Source organism: Typopeltis vanoorti, chromosome 7 (genome assembly GCF_054136105.1).
Source record: "Typopeltis vanoorti isolate ZY-2024b chromosome 7, IOZ_Tvanoo_1.0, whole genome shotgun sequence".
NCBI lineage: Eukaryota > Metazoa > Arthropoda > Arachnida > Uropygi > Thelyphonidae > Typopeltis > Typopeltis vanoorti.
The window spans coordinates 63,793,161-63,815,628 of record NC_143555.1 but is presented as its reverse complement, the minus strand read 5'-3'; the positions used below and the strand labels follow the sequence as shown (position 1 = coordinate 63,815,628).

At 36.5% G+C, this 22,468-nt stretch overlaps 1 protein-coding gene across 2 annotated transcripts in view; it reads right to left on the bottom strand.

Moving 5' to 3' along the window:
- Nup98-96 (nuclear pore complex protein Nup98-96) overlaps window positions 1-22,468 on the bottom strand; it is a 610,292-nt gene that overhangs the window by 379,720 nt on the left and 208,104 nt on the right. For both annotated transcript variants that reach the window (XM_090395312.1, XM_090395313.1), the window contains exon 10: window positions 16,392-16,560. In XM_090395312.1, the coding sequence (XP_090251438.1) occupies window positions 16,392-16,560 (169 nt within the window). The remainder of the gene's footprint in view (window positions 1-16,391; window positions 16,561-22,468) is intronic.

Sequence of the window (22,468 nt, the reverse complement as noted above, 5' to 3'; positions counted from 1 at the left end):
TTGCAGAAGGCCACATAGGATGCATGCAATGCGATATCATAATTATTATTATTATCTGAGACCTCCAGGGAGTCTCAGATAATAATAATATAAGGCAGTCAAGGACTCATCAAGAGAGGCTATAAATCATACAAACCATTATCATACCTTCCCTGAAATTCATTCAAACTAGATGTACTCACTACCCCCTAAAAGCAAACTCTTCCAATAACTCACTGCTCGGTGAGAGAAGCTCTTATCCCTTTCTTGACTGTGAACAAACTTAACTTCCATGAATGCCCCCCCCCACCACCACCACCATTAGAAGATATCCTATAACACCATTCAAAAGCTTATAGATCTCTATCATATCAAACCTCTTCCTCCTATTAACCAGAGCCTGTAATCCACATACTCGCAATGTGTCCTCATAATCTAAATCCCATAATCCAGATATATAATCTTTGTAACTCTTCTTTGCACCCTTTCCACAGCTTCTTTATTCCCTTAGAACCCGAGAGACCAAATCTGTGCACAATAATCCAAGTGTAGTCTTATCAAAGCCTTATAAAGAAGCAAAATTATTTCCTTATCTGTCCTTATCTTCCTTACTTGTCAAGGTTCGCTTCAACTTCACAATTATCCTGTGAGTTGTATTAGGAACTTTTTCTATGTGACCTCTGAACTTCAAATTCCTATCCACCAATACACCAAGATCCATTGCCTCCTCAGTTTCTTGTAGCATAATCCCACTACTATAATATGCTGCTGGAAATCTCATCACACCAAAGTGCATAACTTTACACTTACTAACATTAAACTAACAGCCATTTTCATTTGCCCAAATTTCCAGCCTATTCAAATCATTTTGTGAGTATTGAATATCAGTAGCATCCTTGATTGTCCTGCCTATCTTTCCATCATCAGCAAACAATTGCACATCTGATGTTAGACCAGCCTGATGTCATTAATGTATAGATTAAACAATAATGTCACAAGGACTGAACTCTGAGGTACACCACTGGTACCTTAAATATGGCAGATTCACACCCACTGTATACCACTTTTTGATATCTGTCTATCAACCATCTCCTGTCCCAAGTCAAGCGTTTATATTCCAATCCCATATTCTCCAGTTTATGCAACAGTCTTCTGTCTGGTATTCTATCAAATGTTTTAGAAAAATCCAACATTATCATAGTGTATCCATTCCCTTTATCCAACTCAGCACATTGCTGGAATGCAAGTTCTTACCAACTTCTCTAAAATCTTCACTACCACACCAGAGATGCTGATATTGAATATCAGTAGCATCCTTGATTGTCCTGCCTATCTTTCCATCATCAGCAAACAATTGCACATCTGATGTTAGACCTGCTTGATGTCATTAATGTATAGGGTCAGTAGTTAGACACATCAGTTTTTGCACTACCCTTGTACAACTGAACTATTATACATTCCTGTGATATCATTCCTGAGCTGAGACTCAAGTCATACAAACATGTGAAAGGCATAGCCAATTCAGCTGAATATTCCTTTATAGCAAATGGACTGATATTGTGATAACGAGATGGTGATTGTTGGAGGAGACTTGAATGGACACATAGGGAGACAGAATAGACACTATGAAAGGGTGCATGGTGGCCATGGAGTGGAAATGATGAACCAGTAAGGAGAGAGGGTTGTGGACTTTGAAGTAGCATTTGATCTGGCAATTGTGAACTCGTTTTTCTACAAAAGGGAAGAACATTTTATAACATTTAGGAATGGTAACAACAGTTCACAAATTGACTACATTTTGACTAGAAGAAAACATCTTAAGGTTGTGACAAATTGTAAAGTAATTCCAACAGACCAAGTGGCACAACAACACCGACTGCTGTGCACAGACTTTAAAATAAGATCAAAGATAAGAACCTCTGGAAGCCATGGGATGAAGACAATTAAGTGGTTTTGCTTAAAAGAAGAGAATGTGAGGAATTGTTTTAGGGAGAGAGTGTTAGAGAGGATTTCAGATGGACTGGAAAGTGTACAAGATTGGTGGAAACATAATTCAAAAGTAATCCTGAGTTGTGCAATCGAGGTGCTTGGTGCCTGGAAAGATTAGAGAGAGGAAGGAGGGTTGGTGGTGGAATAATGATGTACAAGTGGCAGTGACAGCTAAGAGGAAGGCAAAGCAGAAGTGGGATGAGTCCAGACTGGAAGAGGACAGAAATGTGTACAGAGAGAGAAAGCAAGAAGCCAAGAGAGTTGTGGCAGAGGCGAAGGCCATGGCATTTCAAGATCTGTATGACCAATTAGAAACAAAGGAAGGACAGAGAAAAATTTACCAACTAGCGAAATGTAGAAATAAAGCAGCAAAGGACATCTTACATGTGAGGCAGATCAAAGACGCTGAAGGAAGAGTATTATGGAGGGATGTGGACATAAGAAACAGATGGAGAATATACGTTGAGGGACTTTTGAATGAGGAAAATGCAAGGACTCACAGGGAAGATGGGCAGCCTTCTGAGGGGATGGTGCAGAACATCAGTAGAGTGGAAGTGATGGAGGCCATGAAGAGGATGAGGAATGGAAAATTGGTGGGCCCAACAGGATTCCAGTGGAGGCATGGAAGGCACTGGGAAAAGAGGGAATTGACCTGCTGTGGGACCTGTTCGTGAAAGTTTGCCAACAGGAAAATATACCCGAGGAATGGAGGGAGAGTACTCTTGTCCCCATCTACAAGAGTAAAGGGGATGCACAAGACTGTAAAAATTACAGAGGAATAAAGTTGATGTCCCACACAATGAAAATCCTAGAAAGGGTTCTTGATGGAAGATTGAGGAAGGAGGTGGAGATTGCAAAGGAACAATTTGGCTTCATGCCTGGTAGAGCAACAACAGATGCTATCTTTGGGTTACGGCAGATGATGGAAAAGGTTCGAGAGAAACAAAGGGAGCTACATCTGGCATTTATTGATCTGGAGAAAGCATACGATAGAGTGCCAAGGCAAGAAGTCAGGAGGTGTCTGAGGGAGAAGAAGGTTCTGGAGAAATATGTCAGGTTGGTGTGGGAGATGTACAGAAATGCGAAGATAAGTGTTCGGACCTGTCTGGGACAGACAGAAAGTTTTCAAGTAACAGTTGGCTTGTATCAAGGGTCAGCATTAAGTCTGTTTCTGTTTAACATTGTGATGGAGGTGGTGATGGAGGAGGTGAGAGAAGATGCACCTTGGACAATGTTGTATGCAGATGACATCTTGCTGTGTGCAGATTCAAGAGAAGAAGCAGGAACTAAACTGGAAAAATGGAGAAAAGTACTGGAAGAGAGAGGTATGAGACTGCGCAGAAGTAAGACAGAGTATATGTGTTGCACAGTGGGCGACAGCCAGGAGACAGATCTGGAGCTGGAAAGAAATGTCATCAGGAAGGTGAGGGACTTTAGATACTTAGGTTCAACAGTGGAAGAAGATGGAGGAGCTGAGAAGGAAGTGGGATGCAGGATACAAGCGAGTTGGAGGAACTGGAGGGAGGTGGCTGGAGTGTTATGCGATAAGAGGGTGCCGATCGATCTGAAAGGCAAAATCTATAGGACAGCAGTGAGGCCAGCTATGATGTATGCTATAGAAACTGTGGCCTTAAGGAAAAATAACATCAGCAGGATGGAAGTAGCAGAGATGAGAATGCTTAGGTGGAAGTGCGGTGTGACCAGAAAGGATCATCTGAGAAATGACTATGTGAGGGGAACAGTGAAAGTTACGAACTTAGGAGCGAAGATACAGGAGGCAAGGTTGAGATCGTTTTGTCATGTGATGAGGAGGGAGGACGAATATGTGGGAAGTAGGGTCATGCAGATGGATGTGCAAGGAAGGAGGATGTGTGGGCGGCCAAAGAAGAGATGGAGGGAGCTGGTAGAAGTGGACTCGAGGATGAAGAACTTGGATGTGGTGACAGCCCAAGACAGGAGGATGTGGAGAAGACTCATCATCAACAGTGACCCCACTTAAGTGGGAGAAGCTGCAGAAGAAGAAGAAGCAAATGGACTGATATTCCATCTGTACCTATAGACAAATTTTTTTCCAGGTTATGCAACAGCTCTTCAGCCTCATTTGTATGAGCCTCTAACCTTCATCCAATGGAACAGTAGATCTGTGCACAATGTTACATACACCTGGTTGATACATCTTAGCAAAGTGAAGACTCATTAATTGAACAATCTCATTAGCTTCCAACACTCAAGTACCATCTGCATTCAATAAAGTTATTCTTTCACATTCATTCTTTCTTTTGCTTGCAGCATAATGATAAAATTCTTTTGAATTGCCATTAGCTTGCATGGCCAATTTCTTTTCATACTCCGATTTAGCTTTCTGCACAATATCCGTTTACTTTTCTGGCCTGAGCTTTATATATTTCATAACTCCTCTCGTTCTTATTCTCAAGATATTCTTTTCACATCATCTTCTAATTGTATATCTCTTGCTTAATAAGGTTGCACATCCATTTCACTTCCAACCTATTTATTCTTTGAACACTAAGGATACATTCAGATACCATCTCATTTAATCACTTTTTCAAAGATTCCCATGCATTTTTGATATTTTCCCCATTCAGTAATGGGGAAATGATATCATGGGACCAAAGATAGTATTCTCCTAAGTTGATCCTTTGTAGTTCAGCATCAGAACATCAATACATTTAGATACTTCCCAAGAAAGCACAGCATGATCAATGTCACCAACTAGTAATAAAATAACCATATTCTTAACAGAGACCCCCTTCTGATGATATGAGCAAATCCAACACTCTTTGACCTTGAGTTCCTTCTTTCACATGCTGTTTGAGAAAGTTGTCTCGCAGCAAATCAATAAATTCCTCTTCTTTCATATCACGAGATTCCTTGTATATTCAATCAATGTTTGGAAAATTAAAGTCACCTATAATGATTACTCATTTGGTACCCATAAAGCTAAATTGGTGATGCATTTCTTTGTCCCCTGCAACCAAGATTTGCAGATAGATCTAGTTTTATCTTGAAGCCATCTGAGTGAGAAAGAGACATGAACACAAATACATCCAACAGCTTTTGTAAGGAATGAGAAGGTAAAACTGCATCCCCTCCCCCCCCAGCCACCATGATACACTGCTTAGATATTGCTTAGGAATTCTGTGTGTGAATTTCAGTAACAAGATCACAAGTATCTGGATATGAAGAATAGAAACAGTGCATTCACCATCCTTTCTTTCATAGTTTACAGGGTGATCAGCATTCATTTTTAAAAATTATGAGAATAATTTCCACGTTTTGGTAAAACTTCAGTTTAATATAGAGCTAACATAATCTCTCAATGTTTCAACTTTCATATTTTAAAAATTATGAAAACAGCTACCATGTTTAGTAAAACTTCAGTTATTATAAACTAAAATATTCACCTGATGTTTCGACCCTCATCTTAAAGGTCAAAATGTTGGGTGATTATTTTGGTTAAATTTTAAAAAATCAAATGAATACATTCACCAGCCTTACAAATGGCTGGGGGTGAGGGCATTCCACTAGAAATGAAACTTGGATGAGACTGTGATGTGAAGCATATATATATGTGTAACTTACCCACTCCTGAAAGGATGTAAGCCTATAGTACAGGGTGTCCACCACATTGGACCTCCCAAGTTTCAAAGAACTTTAAAAAATTGAAATGCAGAAATATATAATGTTTGGTTGTTCAAACATTCCAGACAAGTTTCATCCAGATTTTTTATTTTATTTTATTTTATTTTTTTAAACAAAAACCTGGTGAGTGTTCCTTCTCATTTGTACAATTTTGACACCATGGTCCATACAATTTATGTAGTAGTAATATATTGAAACTAGGGAGGACCAGTGTGGATCCCTGTATATTCATACCCTGAATGAGCTTAACAATGTGTTTCTATTTTTATTAATGTTATACTTTTTTTTTGTATTTTTATTTATTTTTTACATAGTTCAGAGATCTAGAGAGAGAATGGTTCCATGTTTGCTCTATAGACCAACACGGAACCTTTTCAAGCTGCTTCATGCCTTCAAATAAGTAGGGAGGTGGTTTCACACCAGGCAAATACCTCTCATAACAAATACCTCAGCGTTTGATATAGCTTGATCGGTGGAAATGAAAAAAGGACACCATTTGCAGGAGTGGACAGTAAAATCACAAGGAAAATTCACTTCACTGTTTAGGGAAGTTAGATTACAGGAAATCAAGCTTAAATTGATGAAATGTTAGAGAGGTCATAATGATTTGAATTGAGGGATATGTAAAAACATTCTGAATGCTTCTAAAACCATAGAAGGTCAAAAAGAGGAAATTCAAGATTAGACATTCCCTGGTAAAGAATATCAGAGTGCACAAAATCACACACAACACCCTTGTAGTGGAAGGAATCATACATGCTGTAGTTTGGATGGTTAATTTTGACTGCAGAAACAACAATACAAGTCGTATTGTTGATCAAGTTTGGACATCCATAGGTGATGGTGCACTTAATTTAATTTGATGTTTATGCTAACAATGTTGGTGAAATGCAACTACTCTATTCCCTGAAAGAAATTGGAAGATTATGGAACCAAATGGCAAGATTCATATTTAACTACACACTTCGAGCAGACCTTGTCTGAAAGGATGAGCTAATAAAATTCTTATGGGTTACCTTTAGCCTGCACAGCCATTTTCTTTTCATATTCCAATTTAGCTTTCTGTAAACACTCAGAAATTGTCTGTGCTTCATATATTTCATAATGTCTCTCGCTCTTATTTTCACAATATTCCACATCATTATTTTCTTATGGAGTCTTGTGAAAGACTCCATAAGAAATTTCACTCCAATCCTACTTGTTCTTCGGATTCCAGGAACACGTTGACATACTGTATCATAAGCATCTTTGCAAAGCTTTCAATTCATTCATTTCCAAGGATTCATGGAAATGAATCATTCCATGAAGGATTCATTTCCATGAATCCTTCTATTCAGTAACTGATACCATGGAACCAAGATAGAATTCTTCCGAGTTTATGATAATTTCCATTATAACATGTCCTGATTAAAACATTCATAAAGTTGGCTACTTACCAGGTTAGTACAGGATGATCACTGTCACCAACTGGTGGAAAAACAGTGACATCCTTAACCAAGACACCTGACACCATTATCAAATTTATCACTCTGTCCTCAAGTTGTTTCTTACACATGCATCTTGAGAAAATTGTTACACAACAGCTCAATACTTTCTCCTTCCTTATGAGTTTTCTCTACTAACCAATTAGTATTCATATAATTTAAGTCATACATGATAATTATTCATTTAGTACCCATTAAGGTAATTTGGCAATGCATTTATTTATCTTCAGCAAATAAGATTACAAATAAGGATTACACAAAATATAATTTCTTAGCCTTTTAATTTAATTTCTAATCAAGTTGAAAAAAAAAAAAAACCTTCAACAATTTTTATAATATTCGATTTACACGTAGCTATAGCATTTTGAACAGGATTTCTCATACTGTTTTACCATATGTTATTCCTGATCTACAAAACTTAAATGTAGCTCTTTGGTGTATACATTCCCATGTTTCTCATTTGTCTTAAAGTAAAAATGTGATCCTGATAACTCCTACTTCATTTGAACCTATTTTGTTCTTATCCAAGTTTTTTTTCCTCTACAATTTTTCTTAGTTTCTTCTCAAGTATTTTTATTATGCTTCTTACTACTGATGCCATCTGTTAATTTTCCTTATTTTCTTCAGAACTTTTATGTTTGTGGTTTCCACTCTTCAACCAAATGTTATATTTCTAACCTAATCTTGAGATACATAATTTAAAACTGGTCCAAACATCATCAGCTAATGTTTCCTGTTATTTCATATACATTTATTTGGCTGGTTCCCTGCCCTACCATCTTCACTTATTCTATTATTTACTTTCATAAACATTCTACCTAAATAGCTGCAACTGTTTTACTTGTTCTGTATGATGTCAAGTGAGAAAGACATTACTGTTTTCCCATGTTCCTGCCTATTTTGCATAGTTTTTATATTTTTATTGCTGATTTTCATACTCAAATTGTAGTTATGCCACATTAAACATTTCTCCCTCTGAAATAACTGAATTATCAAATTCATCATTTATTTTGGTAACTTCTTATGGAATGAAAAAAAATACATAAATAGTTGGATGAAAATGCTCTGGGTCCCCTCCCCCCCACTAGCCAACTTTTATATGGAACATTTTGCATTTTGACAAACAAGCACTCAATATATTAACACATAAACTGGCAGTCTGGCTGTGTTATGTTGATGATGTGTATGCTATTGCACAGACACACTGGATATATTTTTAGCACCTCAACAGCCAATATTCTCAAAAATTAGTACAACCCACTTTTATGTGCAAGACTTCCCAATGCTCATTATTCATTTCCATCAATAGGATTCATAAATTCATAAAACCCACACATGTAGGAAGGTATTTACATAAGCTATCATACCACCACTCATCCCAATAGTATGGCATCCTCTAAACACTTACTCAAGGAGTGAAGGCTATTTATTGAAATGAAACAGCTCTTGGAAACTGAGATCAGGAACCTTCACACTATCTTTTTAGCCAATAGATAGAACCTGGATAAAATACGCAAACACTATCTACAACCCTCCCACAACTAACACAAAGATCAAAGAAAAATTACTAACATCTTGTATATTAAGGGTATGTCAGGAAAGATAGCTAAAATTCTCTACAAATATGATCTTCATGCCACTTTCAAACCACTCATTCAGCTAGCTATCTCCTAAAGATCAATTTCATCCTCTTGCATATCCTAGAGTGTACAAAGTTACCTAAAGAATACAAAAAATTACATCCATGAGCATTTGCGTGGCAAGTCAGAACTAATGCTTGCAATACTACATCACAACGGATTAAATGGTGGAAGACATTGGAAATACACCAAAGTCACGATAGGACTGAGAGCTATTTTTAGAATCAGCATCTCCTATGAAGCCCTTCCTCCCCACACTTCAGCAAATAGGGCCACATTAATTTGCTGAAGACCTGGGACATTCATTGACAATCACTCTGAGACCAGATAGCCTGGCTTTTCCAATTAACTTTTTTTTTAAACTATCCAGTTTACAGAGGTCACCATGTAAGGATATTAGTTCTGCTTAAGTTACAAATTGAAATGAATTGTTTCCAATGATTTAGTTTAGTGCCTGTGACAAGCAAATAAGGACTAAACCAAACGTGTAGAAAGGCTTATGTGTTCATCATACATATTGTTTAATTTTGACGGTATATCTCAGAACACAGAATTATAAGTAAATAATTATTTATCGACTTATTGCTGATATTTATTTGGTGTTATAACCAGCATCTTCAGAGCACAAAAACACAGTTAGTCACAGTATGCGAGACTATAACAACACGGCCTAACAAAGAGACTAGTTTAACAAAATTGCAGCAACAACACAAAGACTTAAGTCCTAATTAGGTGACCTCTATCTATTATTAAAAAAAAAAATTGCAGTAACAACACAAAGACATCATCATCATCATCAAATTCCTGCCATGTATGCTCTAGGGGGTGTACAGGATGTGATAGTACTACATGAAAAAAATTACATCATTACTAACTTCCTATCTACAATTTTCCACCAAATCAGTCTGTTACTTGTCAAGACTCCAACATTATCAGATCTTATATTTCTATCGTCTAAGGCACTTTGTACCATATCAATCCACCTATATCTTGGTCTTCCTCTGGGTCATTTTCCTGCCAACCTGGCAGAGAACCCTTGTTTTGCTAATCTTTCCTCTCCCATTCTATTTAAGTGACCATACCACCTGAGATTAGCTCTTCTAACGCATTCCTGGATGCTGACAATGTCAAGTTCTTTCCTAATATCCTCATTTTTAATATGATATTGCCATTGATGCCATCTGTTCACGCCTCTAATCTTTCTCAGGACTCTCATATCTGGGGTCTCTAGTCTTTGGTCAAGTGTTTTACTTCTGACCCAGCTCTCAGATCCATCAGTTAAAACTGGTTTGAACACTGTCTTGTAGACAGCTAATTTAGTGTTCTGACTAATTTCTCTCTTATTCCATATGAATTTATTCAATTGACTTCCCACCATACCAGCTTTGCTGATTCTGTTGTCTATTTCTATATTTAATTTACTATCTTCACTAAAAATCGTGCCTAAGTAGCTGAAATGCTTTACTTGTTCCATAGGTTCTCCATTCACAATACAGTTGACATTTTCAATGATTCTGCCTAGTTTCATTGTCTTTGTCTTTTTACTGCTGACCTTCATAATATATCTATTACAACAGTTATTCAATTTAGTCAGAGAATCTTGCAGACTTGTAGCAGATTTATTTAGAAGTATAACATCATCTGCATAAAGCAAAGAGCTGACATCAACATCTCCAATTTTGATATCGTGTTTAATACCACTTTCCTTCATAATGTGATCCATATAGATAATGAATAACAGAGTGGATAATGTGCATCTTTGTCTCACACCAAATTTAACATTAAACCGTCTTCCTGTACTTCCTTCAATTCTAACTGCCTGCTGACTTACAACTCAAATAAAGACTAAGTATTGCTTGATATAATGCCCCATTGACACCATATAACTGAAGCATATTGAATAGCTTCTCTCTTGGCACCTTGTCATATGCCTTTTCCAAATCGACAAAACTTAAATACAGATCTTTGTTATATTCCCATGCTTTCTCAACTATTTGTCGTAAAGTGAAGATCTGATCCTGACAGCCTCTGTTTGGCCTGAATCCAGCTTGTTCTTCACCCAGCTTTTCTTCCACAATTCTTCTCAATCTTTTCTCAAGTATACTTGCATAGATCTTGCCAGGAACACTTAATAGGGAAATACCTCTGTAATTCTCACATTCAGTTCTATTTCCCCCTTTTATATATGGGTACTATGAAAGCTCTACTCCAATCATCGGGAATTCGTCCCTCTATCCAGGCTTTCTGAACTATGCAGTGCAGCCACTGTAAGACTTTTATACCACCATATGCTTCAGGTCGAATATAATCTACTCCTGCTGCCTTTCCACATTTCAAGCCTCTGATGGCTTTTTCTACTTCAAGTATGGGTATGTATTCCTGACTGCATGCCTAGTCAGTGATTTTTACCACTGTGCTGTCATCACTGCTTGTTTCATTAGCAGTTTTTCAAAGTAATTACTCCATACTTCAAGGATATCTTTTTCTCCCGTTTTCATGTCATCTTTATCATCTCTAACTCCTTTTACAGCACTATTTCCTCCATTCCTAAGCTTCTTCATCAACCTCCAGAATATTTTGCCACCTTCTTGATATTTATTTTCTATGTTCTTGCCAAAGTCCTCCCATGACTTTTGTTTAGCTAATTTTACACAGTGTTTAGCATTCTTGCATTTGTCTCTGTATTCTCTAAGAGCACAAGCTGACTTATTTGCCAGGAACTTTTGATATGCGTTCTTCTTTTCCTTCACTCCATCTTTAACTGCCTGTGTCCACCATGGCGTTCTAATTTTTCTATCCTTGCAGACAACTTCACCACATGCCTCTCTAGCTGAATCAATCAGGGTTTTCTTCAAGGCTTGCCACTGAATCTCCAAGGTTTGATTCCTGTTCTCAAACTCTTTCATTTTTTCTTCAATAATCTTTGTGTATTTTAGTCTACAGTTCACAACTGAGAGCTGTTCAACTTTTATTCGCTTTAAAACTTTCTTACATGTTATTCTTTTCAATATGAAATTCAGTTTTATCCTGCTCAAGACTAAATAGTGTTCACTTCCAATTTCAAATCCTCTGTACACTCTGGTGTCCTGCACCAGGGAGAAAACATCACTATCAACAATAACATAGTCAATGAGACTTTTCTTATTCCTTGCCTCTTCACTCCATGTGAATTTGTGCACATTTTTATGTTGGAACATGGTGTTAATAATAACCAGTCCATGTCCTGAGCAGAAATCCAACAAATATTTGCCATTATTATTAGCTTTGCTCTTTTCTCCAAATTTTGCCCAAAATATTTTTGTATGTCTCACAATCATTTCCTACTCTGCTTTTTAGATCCCCAACAAGGACCAACTTTTCCTTTTTCATTGGGTCAGTTGCTTTTTCTAAAGCATCAAAAAATTCCTACACTTCTACCTTAGTAGAACCTGTGGGACCATAGGCACAAATAAGTCTCATTGTCCAGTTCTCCAGTCTCGTATTTCCCACATCACTCTACTTGAGACTGAATGCCATTCAAGAAGATTAGCATCGTATTTTGTGTTGAATACTATGGCTACTCCTTCTTTTCCTTGATTGTCATTGCCTGATTATAACATTTTGTATTTACTGCTCAAAGAGATCTCACCAGTTTTTGTCTTTTTTGTTTCAGTCACCCCTATTATGTCGATCTGGTACTTATCTAATTCCTCAGCTAGCTCCATTTCTTTGCCATTTAGGCTTCTTATGTTGATAGTACCGATCTTTAACTCTGGTGATGTTGAGTAGGGGTGTGTTTTTAGATTTGTTCCAGTAGCTGACTTTTTGCTGTTCGCCCTGGTTTCCTGGCAAAAACAACGGGGGGGGGGGGGGGGGCCTTTGTTTAACCAGGCGACGCCCCAGCCGGCATGAAATTTTGTCATGTTTTACCATCATTTTTTATTTGGGTTTAACTAATAAGAATACAATTTGGTCGGCTAAATCCGAAATTGCCAGCCCATCCTAAAGTCCTAAAAAAACAGAGAGAGAGAAAGCAGGTTCTAGTTATGTCTTAAGATGACTTTCTTCCAAATCTTAGGCAAATTTATACAGCCGTATTTGTTGAGATTCGGAATATGTTTTAAGGCTTCTGTTGCTTCTAAGAACAATCTCTCTGACTTCTAAAAGCTTCTGTGCAGTACTTTTGTTTTCTTCCAGTTGATCCTGTGTGCAGGGGTATCCAAAGCATGGTCTGCTATGCCCGACTTGCCATAGTGATAGTGCTGGATGTATCTTTTATGTTCACTGACTCCTGGATGTGATAACGGAGGGATACTGGATGGTGAACGGATTAGAGGTGATAATTTGACCCTATACAGTGTGTAGTTGATGTTTATTGAGAATTCTAGATATCTTTTCCAATGTGCCTTTAATGTATGGGAAGTTGACTTTTGTTGTAGTTCTCTGTGGTGGATAGTGGGAGTGGTTTCTTAGGACCATTTAGAATTTTGTTTATCTTATGGGGATTATAGCCATTGGCCAAGAAGGTGTGGCATAAGTGAGCCAGTTCAGCAGCAAGAGCATTGTCATTGGAACAGATTGCTCTTGCTCTGTGAGTTAGCGTTTTTAAGATACCATAGTGTTGAGAAGGGTCACGGTGTGATTGTTTGTGTAAATGTCTCCCTGTATGTGTGGGTTTTCTAAAAACTGAGAATGATAAGGAACCATCTGGAAGACGTGTAATTAGTGTATCCACGAAGGGCAGACAGTTATTAGCTTCCAGTTCCATTGTAAAGTGGATTTTTGGATGTTGGCTATTTAAATGTACTAAGAATGTATCCAGTGTGTCTCGGCCATGTGACTAAATAGCAAGCACATTGTCAACATAGCATAACCAAAGTGTAGGTTTAAGAGTGGCTGTACTGATAGCTACTTATTCCAGGTGTTCTATATAGAAGTTGGCTAACGGGGGGGGGGGCGATAGCTGTCCCATCTAATTGTTTGTATATTTCCCTTTCCATGTGAAATATTCTGCATGTATTGTGAATTTAAATAGTTCAAATATATCAGGGGAAGTGCAACTTTAGCAGATTAAGGATTTCAATTAGTGGTACATTTGTGAATAATGAGGTGATATCAAAGCTCACCATTAAGTTTGAGCTTTTTAAGGTGTGGTGTTCTAAAATACTTTTCAGGTGGGCAGAATTTTTGAAAAAGAAGGAAGAATTGTATGTGAGACTATTTATAATATCTACAATAGGGCATAAGGGTGTACCTTGTTTGTGAATTTTGGGTGCTCCATATATCCTGGGTGTTTTAACATGGAAGGGCTTGAGTTTGTTTACTGTTTCTTTGGGCCAGGAAGTGACTTTTTTCAGTAATTTATGCACCTTATTCTTTTGTGTGTTGGTGGGATTGCGATCTATAATTTTGTATGTTGACTGATCTTGTAAAAGTGAGTGCATTTTGTTTAAAGTCACTTCATGGCTCAAAGAAACAGTAAACATACTCAAATCCTTCCATGTTAAAACACCAAGGATATATGGAGCACCAAAAATTCACAAACGAGGTACATATGCCTTATTGTAGATAGTATAAATAGTCCCGCATACAAACTGACTAGACAAACAATTCTCCCTCCTTTGTCAAAAATTTTGCCCACCTAAAAAGTATTTTAGACACCATTCCTTAAAAAGCTCAGACTTAATGGTGAGCTTTGATATTACATCACAATTCACAAATGTACCACTAATTGAAATCCTTAATCTGCTAAAGTCACACTTTCCCTCTGATATATTTGAACTATTTAAATTCACAATACATGCAGGATATTTCACATGGAAAGGGAAAATATACAAACAATTAGATGGGACAGCTATGCCCCCCCCCCCCCCAGCCAACTTCTACATAGAACACCTGGAAAAACTAGCTATCAGTACAGCCACTCTCAAACCAACACTTTGGCATGTTATGTTGACGATGTGCTTGCTATTTGGCCCAGGCACATTGGATACATTCCTAGCACATTTAAATAGCCAACATCCAAAAATCCACTTTACAATGGAACTGGAAGCTAATAACTGTCTACCCTTCCTAGATACACTAATTATATGTCTTCCAGATGGTTATTTATCATTCTCAGTTTTTAGAAAACCCATACATACAGGGAGATATTAACACAAACAATCACACCATCACCCTTCTCAACAGTATGGTATCTTAAAAATACTAACTCATAGAGCGAGAGCAATCTGTTCCAATGACAATGCTCTTGCTGCTGAACTGGCTCATTTACGCCACACCTTCTTGGCCAATGGCTATAATCCACATAAGATAAACAAAATTCTAAATGGTCCTAAGAAACCCTCCAACTATCCACCATGGAGAACAACAAAAGTTGCCATCCCATTCATTAAACACATCGAAAAAGATATCTAGATTTCTCAATAAACATCAACTACACACTATATTCAGACCATGTGTCAAATTAGCAACTCTCATCCGTTCACCCAAGGACAGCACCCCTTCGTTATCACATCCAGGAGTCTACGAAGTACCCTGCTTGTGTGATCAAGCCTATTACTGTCAAACAGGAAAAACTGTGAACATTGAACATAAAAGATACATCTGGCATTATCACTATGGCGAGTCGGGCCTAGCAGACAATGTTTTGGATATCCCTGCACACAGGATCAACTGGAAGAAAATAAAAGTAGGTTTTTAGTCTTTGTGTTGTTGCTAAAATTTTGTTAAACTAATCCCTTTGTTACACTGTGTTGTTATAGTCTCACGTACTGTGACTGTGTTTTTGTGCTCTGAAGATGCTGGTTATAACACCAGTGAAATATCAGCAATAAGTCAATAAATAATTATTTAATTATAATTCTGTGTTCTGATATATATACTGTCAAAATTAAATTACAGGCACTAAACGAAATCTTTATAACTTATGCTCTGAAGATGCTGGGAATAAAACTAGTGAAATGTTAATAAGTTCAGTAAATTAATTTACCTTATCCTCTCTTGGTGCTGTTTATACTCTGAAGCACTATTATGAGTATGGAGAATTTCATACATGCCAAATAGAGTCAACTGAATAAATTTATATGAAATAAGAGAAATTAATCAAAACACTAAGCTATATATATATATATATATACAAAGAGTTTTCAAACTGATTTTAACTTATGTAACCAGAGCAGTTATAGGTGGGCTATAAATAAAACATGATCAAAGACTGGAGCCCATGAAGAGTAGAGAACAGATAGCATCAACAGCAGAATCATATTAAAAATGAAGATATTAGGAAAGAACCTGATATTCTATGCACTGAAGAATGACGTATGAGCAGAGCAAATCTAGGGTGGTATGGCCACTTTAACAGAATGGGAAAAGAAAAGTTAACAAAAAGGGTGTTTAATGCCAAGATGGCAGGAACAAGACCCAGAGAAAGACTAAGATATGGGTGGATTGATGCAATAAGTAGAAGACTAAAATATAAGGGCTGATAATATTGGAGTTCTGATAAAAGATTAATGTGGAGGAAAACTGTCAATAGGAAGTTAGTAATAATGTAAAATTTTCATATAGTACTATCTTAGTATCCTGTATACATTCCTTGAGGGTACATTCAGGATAAATTCAGAATTGGTGTGGGGATGGTTATATGACAACTTACCAAATCCAGTTGAGGTTCCTAAACTGGTTCCTGTTCCAAATAGGGACCCACCTGGCTTCTGCCCAAACAATCCTGCACCAGTATTAGTACCTGTACCAAATGTAAAACTACTGGTAGTAGTAGTGTTAGTTGTTCCAAAAGCTGTTGGCTTAGTACCAAATAATCCAGTCTGAAAAGGAAATAAATTTCTTTACTGAAGCAGTAAGAATGAGTTATGTAAACAAATACATCTACAACAAAAATTTATACTTTGCAATTAGCACAGTTTTTAATACCTGTATCTACCTTAATCACATCAAAAAAAAAAAAAAAAAATTTGACTCAGAGAGATTCTTCTTGGATACCGTATCCATTTTGTTTCTCTTTTCCACTTTATATCATGAGAATGAGCATTCTAATTAGGAATGTAGTAAAACTTTTTAAATTGAAAAGAATGAGTTCTTATCAATTAAGTAAGGAAAACCCTCAAGTTTGAATATCATGATAACACCGTGCCTATTAATAGTGCAAATGCATTTAAAAAAAGAATGAAATTTATAAGTTAATGAATATTATAAAATTATGCTATAAGCATATACTTTAAAGATACCAAGCATAAATCACTGAGTATAAAATAGCAAGCACCCTTTTTTTTTCTTTAAGGTAAATTACCGAGAAATCATGGAAATAACAAGGATTATTTCAAAAATTCTGCAAACCACACATCTGACCAGTGGGATATGTAATTATTTCCAACTTCATGACTCTTGACGACAAATCTGGTGATTTTTCTGTTTTTGGCATTCCTGTTCAACAAAATAAGACTTCAAAAAATGTTGGAAGAATCAGGATTAGATCAGATATCATGCAATGACCAACCACATGCTTCCCATGAAGCATCTGATCTTGTTGAAAAGTATGGATGGTAGGTACTTTCTTACCTACCAATCCCATGTAGTCCCCTCCAGACTTCAATCTGCTCCACTTGGAAGAAGAACCACTCTGTGATAAATGCGAGGTTTCTCTGAAGTGATTCAATTTATCAAATGCACCAATAAAAAAGTTTGGTGGTAGAAATACAAGACTTATCCTAATGCTGGACAACAGAAATAAGGTAGAAAAGTTCTAGTAGCAAGGCTTATACATTGGTCATACATAACTGGTAATTAGTTAATTAACAACACATATAAAGTATATTAATTAAGAGGTAACTTTAATGAATAACTTCTATATTTTGGCAACGTCATGTTGCCATCTTCAGGAACATAAAGATATGGTATGTGCACGCAGGCACTAACGAAAGCAAATGAGGAAGAAAGCAAGAAACCAATATTAGTTTCTTGCTTTCTTCCTCATTTGCTTTTGTTAGTGCCTGCGTGCACATACCATAACTTTATGTTCCTGAAGATGGTAACGTGAGTTATTCATTAAAGTTACCTTTAATTAATATACTTTATATGCATTGTTAATTCCGTAAACTAATTACCAGTTAAGGTAGAAAAGAGATTAATATTGAAGGCCTGTCAATATATTTTCTTAAATGTCTGGTTTACGAACAGTATGGAGTGCAGAACGTTTGAAACAACCCTCATATAAGAAGATATTCCTTTAAATTCTGTTGATCTTGAAAAGGCATATTATAAGGTATCAAGGAAGCAGTACACATAGTAGAACAGAACCTGATAAACACAGTGATAACTTCGATAATTTCTTAATTAAAGAAAGTTTTTCAACTAAAAATGATACATAGAGAAAGGGAATTTAAGTGGTTACCTAAATAAACAAATTACACTGGCTAGTTTCATTACCTAAAAGAGAACTGGTAACTTCAGGGGCTAGACACCACAAAACAAATATAAATACAAAGATCATGAAATTGATTAAATGCTGAAAAACTATTACAATGTAAACAGGCAGCAGATAAAAACACATGGCATGCATTAGTTGTCTGCAGTTAGTGAAAGAAGGTAATTGTTGGCAAAATCAAAATATCTAATGTTGAAAGATTTAATGAGCGATTTCCATTTATCACTTAGTGTCAGTCCTTGGTATTTATTCAGTGATCCTTGCAAATGGACGACTATTCAGTTTACAGATATTGACTAACATCCTTGCAAGTCATGACGTCGTATCACTCTTTACCAATGTTCCTATTGATGATACATTAGATCTCCTTACAGACCTTTATCCACCATATGTTACTGAATTCTTTGAACACTGTCTCCACTGAATTTTTTTTTCAGTAGAACAATACACTTCATAAACAAAAGGTGGGACTCACCATGGACAGCCTTCCCCTCTCTCTTCCTGCAGCTGACCTTTTCATGGGGACTTTTGAAAAACTTTCCTAGCAGAAACAAGTATAAAACCAGCAGTATGGTAGCGATATGTGGATGACATCTTCATTACTTGGAAACAGCCTCCCAAGCCTACAAAAATTTCTACATTAGAACTTGAGAAAGGGAAAATTCCTTTTCCTTGATGTTTTCATCACAAAAATCTGAAAGCGGTGTTACTCTTGATGTTTATCATAAACCTTCACATACAGGATGTTATCTTTATGCATAATCTCTTCACCATCCTTCTAAAAAATTAGGTATAATATTTTATACCTAATTTTTATATCTCCACACATTAAAGACTAGAGCAGTTTCTATTATACAAAATGATGACAGACTCAAGACAGAGCTTCAGATTCTAATTTCTTTGTTCTCAATGGCAACTCTAAGGAAACAGTTGATGGGATTTTATTTTCAAACCCTTCAGCTCCCAATAACCAGAATATCCAATATAGAGAGTCCATCACAATACCATTATACTGCAAGTTTATCAATTAAAATCTCTTTTCACAGATTACAACATCACAATAACTTTAAAACAATTCAAAATGTTCGTAATCTGCTGAGATCTCCTAAAGATAACATACCTTTTTACAAATACCCTGGAGTATATAGAATTCCATGCTCATGTGGTCTGGCATACATAGAACAGATAGATCTGGTTTAGCCAGCCATGCAGTTGACTGGAATTTTTCAAATATGCCTTATTTAGGAGAGAACTTTTATTCCAGACTTTGGAAAGAATCTGTTGCAGTCAAATGCAAGTTATTCAGAGACTCTGGCTGGATTAAATCTTAAGTTTGCTATTTGGAATTCAGACAAAAAGTTGAATCTTTCTCATTTTTTGTTTTCAATCTGTCCATTTATATGGCTAACAAAGGCGATATAAATGGTCTTAAATTATATATAGCAATTGCTCCTATCTAGCTCTATAGAATTTAATAAGATCTAGGAGTTAAGATGTATATAATATCGGACTGGTTGAATTCTGGTTTCAATCAGACCATTTGTAAGGCAAATAAGATACAAGAAAGGAAAACTAAAATATAGTTGACTCTCATCACAGCAAATAGGAGCAACAATAGCTTATATAACAAACCAAGAATATTTTGTTATAGGGGAGAGTATGCTATAGTGAATTTTTGTAGCATACATTTATGGAACTGACTGGTACTTTTTTGGTAGATCGTTATAGTGAGAATCAAATGTATATATATATATATCTGAAGTATGTAAGTCCAAAATAGGTCAATATTTTATAAAGAAGCTAAGACTTTTAACACTCAGATCTGAAGGAATTCTCTGAATAACAAATTTGTCCCAATGGCTCTTACAAAATTAATGGAAATATCAATTCAAAAATTCATACGCATGTAGTGCAAGAAGTTATGTTCTAAGTTCAAGACCTGCTGAAGAACGATTCTCATATCCCCAACCAAAAAAAAAAAAAAAAAATGTTCTTATTAGAAAATTATTTCAAATGATGATGATGATAACATAAATTTTTACTTTTTGATTTAACTCTATGATTTTTATGGACAAAGTTATTTGAAATGATTATAATAGCTCTTCTCTAGTTTATTTAGCATAATTTAGCATAGATTTAATCAATGCTAAATTAAGCAAAAAACCAGTGCTAGATTCAAATATTATTCATTAAAACAGGCACTGCTGATAATGAATAACATAATGGAGAGGGCTACATGGTGTGTAGTGTTTGTAGAGAGCTCCTGAAAAGATAAGTATTATTTTAAGTAATAATTGGTAAATTTCCTTGAATCTTACGTAGTATTGTTTACTTTTCGTGTCTTACGTGTCTGTGTGATTTTTGTATGTTTTCTGAGTTATTTCAATTAGTAATTTGATAGATACGATTAAAAGCGTGCACATGGCACCGATAAGAAGGAATACAATGGCCAGATCACCATCTTTGTTCAAAAATTTTAATATAAAGGAATTTATTCAGTGTACCGTTTGTGAGATGTATACTTTGAGGAGAGCGGTTGGAGTATGGTTCGTCAATGATAGTGGAGTGAATGTGTATAGAAAGTGTAAGGAATGTGAGGATTTAAAGTGTGTTTCAGGTCGTGAGAGTGATATCGTTGTTGAAAGTCAGAATGTAGAAAATAATGATATGAGAGGTATGAATAGTGATATTTGCGAGGTAGTACCAGGTAGCTGTAAGAGCGGCGTTGAAAGTGAGAATGAAGGTAAAAATACAGAACAAATGAATGGATTAACGGATAATAAAAATGATGACAGACAGGTGCAATGAGTGAGATCACATGGTTGCACGGAGCGATACATAGGGAGAATCGGCATCTGGAGCATTGGCAAAAATGTTTACCGAGCGTACAAACTAATAAAAGGCAAAAGTATGATAAGAAAACTAAGAGTATGATCGTGATTGTAAACAAAATTAAAGAGTAAGTGTTGTATGGAGATTCTTTAGTAAGAGGTGTGATAGATGAGAGTTTGACTAAATCGTACCAACCTGGTGCGAACATTAAGAATGTAAGCAAGTCTATTAGAGTGCAAAAGGAGGGAGTGAAAGAATTGATAGTAGTAGCAGGAACGAATGATTTGAAAGGACACAAAATGGCTATGAGAGAGGATTTGAAGGAATCACTTGAGGTAGCAAAAGAGAAGAGCGAGAGAGTTAGGATGGCAAGTCTTGCCGCAGTATGACAGTGAAGAGTATACAAGGAGGGCCATAATTGCTAATGACTTTATGTGCAGATTATGCAGGAGGAGTGGTCTTGATGTATGGGGTGAATTCGATGGGCAGAAGGATTTATATAAGATGGATAGTTTGCATTTGAATGGATATGGTGTATGGAGACTTGAAAAGGTGTTGTTGAATGAAGTGGATGTGCAGAATCAGGGAAACTAGAGTTATTAGGGGGGGGGTTGGAGTAGATATGCAGACTTTAGGAAGACAGTTGAGTGTATGAATGTGTGTAATATGCCTGAGCGAGTAGGAAGGACAACAAACCAGAATGGGATAGTTAGTATAAGGAATCAAAATAGGGATGGGACAAATGGGCTTCTGCAATTCACATATACTAATGCCAGAAGCATTAGGAACAAGAAGGAAGAATTTTTGGCCTTGGTTAGCACTTCCAGGCCACAGGTTATTGGCATTAGTAAAACATGGCTGACAGAAAATGATATAGCTATTGGGAATGAATGTCAGGTTCAGGAGTACCAGGGAGAATAAAATGGGGGAGGAGTGTTATTGATGATAGCTGATGAGCTGCAGCCAAGGAGAATAGAAGTTGAATTGCAGGATAGAGAAAAGAGCACATTTGAGGCAATTTGGTGTGAAATTGAGGATAACAAAAGAAATATACAATTGGGTGCTGCTATAGACCAGGTGATGGAATAGATGGTGAAGATAGTACGCATAAGCAAATAAAAGAAATGAGTGGAATGAGGGTAATTATTATGGGAAATTTCAAATATGGCAACATTGATTGGAAGGAGGAGGGACACATGGGAGGAAGGAATTGAATTTTATGTGGTTATTAAGGGATAACTATCTGTGACAGCATGTAATGGAAAATACTAGGGATCAGAGAGTGCTTGACCTAGTAAGTGCATCTGAGAATTTGGCTGTAACAAATATGACCACATTGCCACCAATTGGTGAGAGTGATCATAGGGTCTTTACTTGGGAGGTGGCTAAAGGTGTGGAATTTACAATTAAGACAGGGTACATGTGGAATTATCGGGCTGGTAAGTATGACAAGCTTAGGG